Source organism: Lupinus angustifolius, unplaced genomic scaffold (assembly GCF_001865875.1).
Source record: "Lupinus angustifolius cultivar Tanjil unplaced genomic scaffold, LupAngTanjil_v1.0 Scaffold_39_45, whole genome shotgun sequence".
Taxonomy (NCBI): domain Eukaryota; kingdom Viridiplantae; phylum Streptophyta; class Magnoliopsida; order Fabales; family Fabaceae; genus Lupinus; species Lupinus angustifolius.
This window is the reverse complement of record NW_017721102.1, coordinates 28,225-38,818: the sequence shown is the minus strand read 5'-3', so window position 1 is coordinate 38,818 and position 10,594 is coordinate 28,225. Positions and strand designations below refer to the sequence as shown.

Here is a 10,594-nt window from a genome sequence, read left to right as displayed (position 1 = left end):
TTTTTTGACTAAAATACATCTAGCTCATTTGTAGTGATCAATGTTGTGAGAATTGACTAGACAAACTAATCGCTTACTAAACTTGAAAATGACTCTGATTTATAGTCTTAATCAAATAAAGAGTTAGACTACTTTGAACCGGGGAACTATGAATCATTGTGTTAAAACTTTTTAAACCAGAATAACTCGGAAAGTGGACTAGATGGTTCACTTAAAATTAAAAAAGATATAACACTACTTTAATGTTTTGTTTTACTCCGATCTAAAAAAATGAAAAAATGTTACTTCAATATAATTATATATAATTATCAATTATATAAAATTTTGCATTTATATATAATTATATATTTATAGATAATTATTAATTATATAAAATTTTGCATTTATATATAATTATATATTTATAGATAATTATTAATTATATAAAATTTTGCATTTATATATAATTATATATTTATAGATAATTATTAATTATATAAAATTTTGCATTTATATATAATTATATATTTATAGATAATTATTAATTATATAAAATTTTGCATTTATATATAATTATATATTTATAGATAATTATTAATTGTATATAAAATCATCTGGTTCGACCGGACGGTTTAACCATTTAAATCATGTCACACTTGAGTTTCATTACATTCTTATGTATATGATTGGATAGTAAAATTGTGTAAACTACTTGCAAGACAAAATGAGTAGTAGTAAATGAAAAAAGAGGAATTGGAAGGAAAAAAAGAATGAATAAAATAGTTAAAAATTTTGAACCAAAAATAAAAATGTAAAAGATATTTGAAGGAGAAAGATAACCACAAACTTCAAAGTTAATAGAACAATTCATTAGTACAAAAATATTCAGTATAGGCATTAGGCAACTTTAGGTTAGTGACTGTAACACTCTTCAAGGAAGCTTTCAATGTTTCATTATAAGATGCATGTTTTGGATGGGAATTAGAAAACAGTTGTTTTAAATAAACATTTAATGTTTATTTATTAGTTAAGTTTTGGATGAGAAAGAAAATAAATAAAAATTTTGAGAGCCATAAAATATGATGGTGAAATGGTTTAGAATTCTCTCATTTTCCTTTTTTCTTATCCGAAATTTACATCGCAAACAAACCTTTAAACCTATAGTAATTATTTTATAAAAACAAACTTCAAGAAAATCTAAATTGAGTACATATAATGACACCAAGTAGATCCACACATATTAGACACACGTCAAGTCTCCAACCTCATTCAAGCAAAGTATTAAAAATAAACATGGTAATACACCCAGTTTAATACATCAAACACTAATCAGAAAATAAATTACAAATTACAAATGTCTAACAAACATGAATGTCGCAGAATAACCACATTGAATTACAAGTAAAAAACTAACAAAAATTAACCAACCATGTATTAATAGTCATTCTACGTGGACTAGTATCATACAAGGTCAGTGTTCTGAGCTGTTATTTATTTATGTCCTATAATATCTTAGGAACAACTCAAGAAATATTATTTACTATTTTGTGTCTAGAACAATTCATAAAAATAAACCTTGGGAGTTTTGTTTGAAAAACCTTCAGCTTTCATTTTCTCTTTTCATTACTAATTGTTAATTACAAAAATGTCACCTAATTTTCAAATGTTTGTACGGTAAACAGCGAAAACAATACTGTGTTGGTTTTGGTGTTTCCTGTACAAATATTTAAAGATATGAAAGAGAATAAAAGCAAGGTGACATTTTTCTAATTACTAATGAAAACAGAAAATATTAACTTCAATGCAAAAGCCAATTCAAGTTAACATCAACTTGAGGAATCTCTATGTTTAGATTGGGATTCAAAGCTTCCCATGATGCAGCTGTCTCTTCATCACATATAACCTTTAAATTCTCAAAATTGATGACTGAGTATGGCAATTCACACATTACACAGTTTGTCATGTAGAGATTTCTGAGATTATACATATCACCTACGTCCTCCGGTAAACGCGAAAGGCTTACGCAGTTTGAGATGTCAATAAGTGTTAGCTTTGAAAGGCTTCCAATAGAATCCGGCATCCCTTCCAAATCAGTACAGGAACTGAGCCTTAAGACTTCCAAATTCTCCAAGTTTCCGATTTTTGTGGGGAGTGCAGAAAGCTTATGGCAATTAGTAATATTGAGCTTTCTTAGAAAGGTAATATTACAGATCCCAATAGGAAGTTCCACCATATCTTTGCAATAATCAATACTTAACTCCACTAGATTTGGCAGTCTATATGAAATCGGGCTGGGGTCACTTTCGAAAGCTTGATTCATATTACACATGTAGATGGATAATGTTTTAAGATTCTTCAATGTGACCAAGGAAGGAACAGAAATCCGCTCTAGCCTGATTCTTTTCAGGTTGGATAAAGAGGAGAGAAGCTTAAAATTGTCCAATTGGGAAGGATGGAAACCATAATTTGTGACTATCAGAACTTCTAGTTTACTCATTTTCTCCATGAAATCGGGAAAAGAATACTCCTTAGTTTGAAGATTGAAAATCAGAATTTCAGCTTCAGGTGCTTCAAAGTTGGACCAATCTGAAGTGTCAGTTTCATCTGCAAACACAACCCATATGGTGTCAATTTTGAACAAGGGATGAATGACCTAACACTGCAACTTTCTTTTACCAGTTTTAGTTTGTAAGAGTAGTTACTTAAAAAGAAAGGTTCAAGTATAGCTAACCAGTTGATATTGATAATGACTGGGCGAGGACCCTTAGTGGTTTCGGTTTAACACAAAATCTAAGAAATTTTGATAACATGTGTGCAATCATGCCTTGCCGCTTCTCATCAAGCCACCATTCTCTTTGATGTTCATTTATGTCAATAATCAGTCTTTTTCTCTGTTTAAGTGGTTCCTTGGTGCTTTGATAAATTGCAAGTTCTCTTAGAAGATCATGTTGGATAATGTAGTGGTTATTGTAGCGGCAACTGTCTGTGTCACTAGCATTTTTCCTGGTAAATGAGAACAAATTAATTCTTCTGAGACATATAGCCCCCCACAATTAAAGACATGTAATATCTACATTTAAGTAAGAATATTTTGTAACTAGTGTAGATTGTGTAATTATTAGAATAACTATGTTTTACCCTATTTTATGCTATCTTTTAGGTGTAGTTATGACCTCTTTCTCCTTATGCTCCAATCATGAGGACTCTTCAGTCTCATGTCTAAGGTTGTCGCATTTGTCTATGTCCATAAACAACATCATGAAAAACTTGACTCCCATGCTATTAAGTGTGTTTTCCTGGATTATTCTATCAACAGAAAGATATATAAATGCTACCATCCTTCGAGTCAAGGGTTCTTTTTTTCATGGATTTTATGTTTCATGAATTTAATTCGTTTTTCTCTCCACCTCAGCTTCAAAGGAGAAATTACATAAGCCAAGTCGTTCTTACCTGAGTACTACCCTATGGATCAGTATACGGCAAGGTTGCGGAAAAATACACATGTTATGGATTGGGAGTTGCATCTTTTCAATTTGAGAATTGTTTTTCCGAAAGGAGACTAGGGGGAGAAAGTCTATAGGAAGATTCCACCTAGATATGATTCCACCAATGGAAGGAATAGAGTATGCAAGTTGAAAAGAAGTCTATATGGATTAAAGCAATTTCCTCCTATATGATTTGGAAGATTAAAAAAGGCAATGCCATCCTTATAATACAGGCAAAGTCAGGGTGATCATACTCTCTTCTTTAAAGATTCACAACAAAGTAAAGTCACAATCCTACGTGGCTACGTGCATATGTTGATGATATCATTATATCTAGTGATGATTTGGAAGACTTCACTAAAGTACTTCCTTGGGATTGAAGTTGCTTACTCCAAAGAGGGCGTCTTTATTTTTTAGGAAATAATTGTGCAGAATCAAAGAATCGAAAATGAACCCATGGTTGATCAAGCTCAATATCAAAGGTTAGCAAGGAAATTGATACACCTAGCACTCACTGAACTAAATTTGGCATATGATATATTCTATAGTGTTGTTAGTCAACTTCTAGAAGAGGATTATATTTCAGAAGAGGAGGAAATTTATCCAAAGATGTGTATATTGATGCAGATTATGTGGGAATATTCATTGACAAAAGATCGACCTTTGGTTATTGTATGTTCTTGGGTGGAAATTTGTGATCATGATGGAACAAGAAACAAAGTGTGGTTGCTCAATCAAGTGAAAAGCAGAGTATCAATCCCTAGCACAAGGAGTGTATGAGTTGTTGTGAATGAAAATTGTATTGGATGACCTTCGTCTAAATAGTGAAGCTCCTAGGAATTTGTTTTGTGATAATAAATCAGCCATTAGAATAGCTCATAACTCGGTGTAGCATGACAAAACAAAACACATTGAGGTGGACCAACATTTCATCAGGAGATATTTGATAGTGGATTCATTATCACATCATATACCCATACAGGACTTCGACTGGCAGATTCTTAACAAAAAGGTGACCCACAGAGATTTCAAGATCCTACAAGAAAGTTGGGAATGACAAATATCCACTGAGGAGTACAATGTTCAGTAATTATTGCAGATTGCATAACCATGAGGATAAATATCTTTTACCTTATTTTATGCTATCACTGAGGAGTAGCAATTTATTCACATTTAATCCTTGTAGTGGTACTGACACAGATCAGAATAATATTCAGATAATTTCCATCTTTTCTCATTTAAGTATACATGTTCTCTTTTAGATAGAGCAATTTCGAATTCAAACTTTTGTCCTCGGAAAAAGTTAACAAGAATAAATGAAGCTGCATAATGCGAGAAGTTCAAATTCAATTTGAGATAAATTGACATTTGGAATATTATGTAAGGGATCAAATGCTTCTCACTTGAGCTACAAAGGTTATTGACTTATTTTTTCTATGGAGTATGATTCATGTTATATAATTAACATTAAGTAGCTTAGAATAGAACAAATTAGTAATTGTACCTTGCTACTAAGACATGAGCCAGATTCATGGAGTCTAATTTGTTGATAATGGCCATTGCTTCTTTGCCATCATGATCTAGTCCATGACATTCTATCCACATATCAATGAGAGCGGAAACAGGAATTCTTTGGTCTTCGGGAAATAATCCTAGGTCCATGAAGCACTCCTTGATGATGGACTCATCTTCTAGAACATCCAATATCATTTGAAAGCAAGTAAGTATTTCATTACTAGAATCGACTACAGAATGACCTTGTGACAATTCTTGCACCATATTTTGCCAAAACATATAAGGCTGATGAGTAAGTGATCTACTTATCACTTTAATGGCAAGCGGTGAACCCTTGCAACCTCTCACAACCTGTATAACAATGCAAGAAAATATAAGTGCAAGTAGTCGAGCCATATTATCACTTTGAGGGATCGAAACGTGTTATTCTGTCTCAGTAATCAGTACCAGATAGCTGAGCCCCCAACGACTATTAGCTAAAGGGATGGCTAGTATTTGGACATTTACGGTCTGTTTGCGAGTTGCATTTTGGAGGGAGAATGAAGGGAAAGGGAACCCAACTCGAAAACGGATTGTTAGGGAAACTAAATAAGTATATATATTATATGCATATATATATGTGCTAAAAAATACACAAATTTAAAGACATAACTAAAATACAATATAACCAAAATAAAAATTAAAACTCACACTCAATGATGTAACTCAAATCCAATAACAATATAACTAAGATGGTGGTGGTTGGGATGATGAAGCCTAAGGCTGAGATGATGCCTAAGGCTGAGATGATGCCATTGTTGAAACTAAGATGAGACTGGGTTGGAGAAGAATGGTATAGAAGAATGTTATGAAAGTTAAGAGCTGAAAATGGCGAGAGCACTGTTTTGGTCGAATGACATGAAAGTTGCTCTCCCAAGACAGCAGAGATGGTGAACTGGGACGCCAACTAGAATTGCATCCCAGCAATGCCCTTTGTCGGGATGTGATTCCAGGAAAGCCCAGTATCCCATTGAGATTGACTATTTAGCTTTCAGTAACTTTTTTGTGTGCTAGTTTCTTGAACACGAATTGGTCATGTCCAATGATACAATGTCTACATTAAGTAAAGGAATTGCTGACATATTAGAAAGTAGGAATAAGCACCTTTTGGACAAGATCTTCATCTGGAATATTTGATTTGCTTCCTCCAAAGTGAGCAACATGATGGAAAAGGGTCACTGCATCTTCGTGACGGAGTGGTTTTAAGATGTATGGGGTGCCATATTTAGGAAATGCAACCCTTGAAGTCACCAAAATCTTATAATCTGCCATTTGGAATTTAAATTTATCAACAAGGGGTTCTGAGTCAGGCCAAACATCATCCAGGACCAACAATGTTGGACTTTGCCCAATTTTCCTCAGCAGAAATCCCAATTGGTGAATTGCATCTTCGTTGCTTTGAAACTCGGGTACTCGATATCCACATTGTTCAAATAGTCTCTCTACAATGATCTCCAACTTGGGAGTTTTTGAGAAGGTGACAAACAAAATATTGCCCCCAAATTTACCTAGTGAAGAAACCAAAGAGATCTGTCATCCCAGAGAATTTTGATGTCATGTACCATTTCATAATGCACATGTAGATAAGTTATTCAGTATGTGCATCTATGCAATCGAACCATTTATTACTGCATTTAATATTCTACTAATTGAATAGAAAATAAAATTATACATGTGAGAAGAAAATGCTTCTTCAATCTATTAAAAGCACATCTGTAACGAATAGGAAATGCCAAGTTTTGATATAATTTGGACAACTCTGTTCAAATGTTAACTTCTCAAGTTATGAGTTAGAAGTGGAAATGATGAAGTATCAGTAAGCTTGAAGTCTACTATAAGCTTCTCCAAACTTCAGAAATAGGAAGCTGAAACATTCGGCATACCATTATTTTTATCTCTCTCTGATAAGACTTCCATACATAATCAAATATCATCTAATGTTTGCATAATTTGCAATAAACGATGTCATTCATCTTTCTGTACTACCTTTCAATATAAACATATGAATGCGTACTTAAGTAAAAGTTCATGTCAAAATATTGTGAATGAGAGGACATGTGAAGTTTATGAAAGAATTGATGAGAAAAATAACTATTGAGCATAAAGCCGTGATGAATTTTTCCAAAAGAAGAAACCGGCTAGACAGAGATGTTCATGGTCTACATTCTTGAGCAGTGGTTTGCAATTATTGAACCATATCAAAAAATTCTATATTTGCTACAAGAGTAAAATACTTGTAAGGAGAGCTTTGTCCCTTGATGCATTTTCATGATTCTCAACTCAATTTAATCAAAATCTAATCTAATTTACTAACAACTAAACTTTGATAAGTAGAAGTGGAGTTAGCTCTTCTCCCGTACTTGAGAATCCATTGCTCGGAAAATGATGAGAAAGGGGAATTTCTTGATTTTAAAATTTTTATTAAAAAATAAGTTAAAATCATGTTCATTGAAAATTAATTTTCGCCTAATATCACAATCTCATCCAATACTAAAAGAGGATCTAAATTCATCTAAGTAAGGAGGAGTGGAGGACCTCATACTAAAAGATAAGAGAGAAAAAGCAAAGAGTTGTTTCAGCACTTACCCTTGACCTGTTTATCCCAGCAAAGCTTTGTAGCCAAAGTGGTCTTACCTGATCCTGCCAAACCAGTCAACTCCAAAATTGACACACCATCCTTCAGCACCTCCATCTTCAACTTCCACAACATCTCATCCAACCCAACACAAAACTCTGGGTTATCAGGAACACTACAAGGACCCTTAGTGGCTCCCCCATTAAACTTTTCATCAAAGTTCTCTCCATTAAGAACCTGAAGAATCTCTCTCACCTTTATAAGAGTCTGCTTAACATCATTTGCCATAACCAGAGCCTGCTTATCATCACCATTTATAGAATCCTCCTTCTTACACCAAATTCTGCTCCAACACCTTCTCAAACCATCTCTCCCTGCATCTTTTTCTTTTATCAGAGTCTTTATTTCTTCTCTGGGTGGATTCAAATTCTCGTTATATTTCTTGATCTCTTGAAGCAGTGGGTTTAACTCCCAGAGGGTTGACCTCAGGACTCTCCTGGTGCTTTTGCTCTTATGAGCATTGTCCAGTATTTCTAAGATCTTCTTGAAGGTCTCTTGAAACAGTGGTGGAAGTGAAACAAGTTGTTTGGTATCAGACATGAATGGTGGTTATTCCTATTAATGAAACAAGTAATGGGTTCATTAAGAAGAGAAATTCAAAGCTATTGTACGAGGAGCTTCAGATGAAAGAATGGAAGTTTTCCAATCAGCAAATATGGTATTTGTAACAAAAATGTTGTCTTCTTCGTCTAAAATTTCCAAACCATTGACTTTACCTTCGCTCAACTATTTTACACGTATAACAACAACATATCACAAATTATAAAATAAAATGTTTAATTTTACATGTATTTTTATTAATAATAACGCATGCACTTATGGCTAACCTCAAAAATATCAGCAATTGATATTTGATATAATAATTGATGAATTTGAATGAGTATCATGAAATCTCCTACACAAATGGCCGCATATATTTTAAAATTATTTTCTAATAAATATTTATATATAATAATTTTTACATTACATATAGTTTATTTTATAATTATTTTATAATAACTTTTTGTGATTTAAGTATTTAATTATGGTGACAAATCTATCAAATACCTATGTTACTTTTCATTAATAATTATATAAATATTTTTCATTAATTAAATATAATAATATATAATTAAACTTAAAATGTGGTATGTGAATAGGTAAGCAATATCCAGATGCACCACAATAAGTTGTTTTAAGGTCATTATTGAAGTGTTAACCAGTGTTGTTTGGACCGGATCGGGCCGGACGGTTCAACCGGTCTGATCGTAACCCGCTACAGGGGGCGGTCTCGTACCACCCAAAAACCGGGGTGGTCTTCCAGGCCGTTTCTGGGCGTCCACAATTCGGTCTAACCGGATTGGACCGGGAGAAACCGGAATAACCTGGTTGGTGAGACCGGACCGGTCTAAACCTAATTAAAAAATAAAAAATTGAAATAGAAACAGTTCTCCTCTAGAACACTCAACGCAGAACAGAAGAAATAAGAGAAAACCTAGTCATAGCTTACCTTCAAAGAAAACCTCTCTTGCTCACCGCCCTGCTGTCATTCTTCACTACTTCTGGTCGTCGTCTCCTCTGTGCCGTCTAAGATTCTTGCCATCTAATATTTTGTCTTGTTGTGCCATCATTCTAAAGAGTACATAGCCATGTTGTATTGTGATGAATTATGTCCATACTCCATATTATATTTTTAATTGATAGTTAAAGTGATATTTCTTGGTTGTTAATTAATAGCTTCTCAAAAGTACTGCTAACGTTAACAGCTTCTCAAAAGCGTTACTTTGCAAAAGCACCGCTAAGGTGATATTTCTTGGTTGAGAATTTCATCTAAAGGAAAAATAAAGTACAATACTTTTGTTTGTATTTGTTTGAGATGGAGTGAGTGAATGAGATAAACATAAAGGATAAACATTACTGTGTATAATTCCAATAAAGTATAAACAATGGGTAAAATTTGTTTAATGCATTTATATTTTAATTTATGTCTATACATTATGCAATACATGATATTGATAAGTTTATTATTCATTTATTTAATTTAATTTTAAATTTTAATTAATTATATAATACACATATATATATAATTATATATATTATTATGATGTTGTCCGGTCTGACCGAATGATCTAACCAATTAAACCGATTAGACCCTATGCAGGACCTCTTCCGAGTTGATGTCTGGTTCGGGTTTCATAACATTGGTGTTAACTACAATGTTTAATAATATAATTTTGACTAGAAAATCTTTAATAATTTGTCTTGAAATTGTTAATATTATTTTCACTTTCAAGATGTATCATTAAAATGGACCTTTCACTAACTCAATTAACGTGTTGGATCAATAGGTCATTGGTTGGATCTATTGGTCTGGTTTATATTACAAATTTAATAAATTCATAATATAGTATTATTTAATCATTTTTATTCCAAATATAAAATTTATCACATGTATCTAATTAAATGGCCAACAAAAAATATTTTACTTCAACAAAATATCATAAATAAGTTAGAAATATCATTAAACAACACAATTATATGTTTTTATCGCAGAAAAATACACAAATAAATTTAAACAATTAAAAAAGTTTTTGTTCCAAATAAATATAATTACAAATAAATTGAATGTATCAATTTTTTCTACTCAAAACAATGTCATCTTCATGTTATCTTAAAACTCATTAAACGACCGAGTCAAATAGACTAAATCATCGGTTTTATGCTTAAAATGACCAAACTAACTAATTCATATTGATTTTGGTGCATAATGAATCAACGATTTGGATAAGTTGTGTATACAGTTTGATAACTATTTTTATAGAAAAGTGGTTTGCATAAGTATTGCAATAATAACTATTAAACATTAGTTATATCACTTTCCAATGTTGTTTATGACATTTTCTATATTAACTTTGATTGCCCTGTTCCTTGTCCATTGTCCTTATAGCAAAATGTTAGAATA

General features: G+C 32.4%; 1 protein-coding gene across 2 annotated transcripts; it reads right to left on the bottom strand.

Moving 5' to 3' along the window:
• Positions 1-1,260: 1,260 nt before the first annotated feature.
• LOC109338710 (probable disease resistance protein At5g66900) lies at positions 1,261-8,384 on the bottom strand. Of its 2 annotated transcripts, XM_019575997.1 has the most exons (6): positions 8,289-8,384; positions 7,605-8,230; positions 6,123-6,526; positions 4,969-5,330; positions 2,711-2,982; positions 1,261-2,583 (listed from the first exon to the last, which is right to left on the bottom strand). In XM_019575997.1, exons 2-6 carry the CDS (start codon positions 8,191-8,193, stop codon positions 1,778-1,780), a joined length of 2,433 nt encoding a protein of 810 aa, XP_019431542.1. In that variant the 5' UTR covers positions 8,194-8,230; positions 8,289-8,384; the 3' UTR covers positions 1,261-1,777. The 2 variants fall into 2 exon arrangements, with proteins under 2 accessions (XP_019431542.1, XP_019431543.1); XM_019575998.1 differs by having other exon boundaries at positions 7,605-8,374.
• Between the last annotated feature and the right edge of the window lie 2,210 nt (positions 8,385-10,594).

What these genes read in the sequence shown, in the direction of transcription:
- LOC109338710 (XM_019575997.1), bottom strand. Translation starts at nt 8,193, where the DNA reads ATGTCTGATACCAAACAACTTGTTTCACTTCCACCACTGTTTCAAGAG. An exon ending in GCTCATGTCTTAGTAGCAAG is followed by an intron (nt 2,983 to 4,968) that starts GTACAATTACTA and finishes CTCATTTACCAG; the next exon opens with GAAAAATGCTAGTGACACAG. An exon ending in GTCATTATCAATATCAACTG is followed by an intron (nt 2,584 to 2,710) that starts GTTAGCTATACT and finishes TTGTGTTTGCAG; the next exon opens with ATGAAACTGACACTTCAGAT.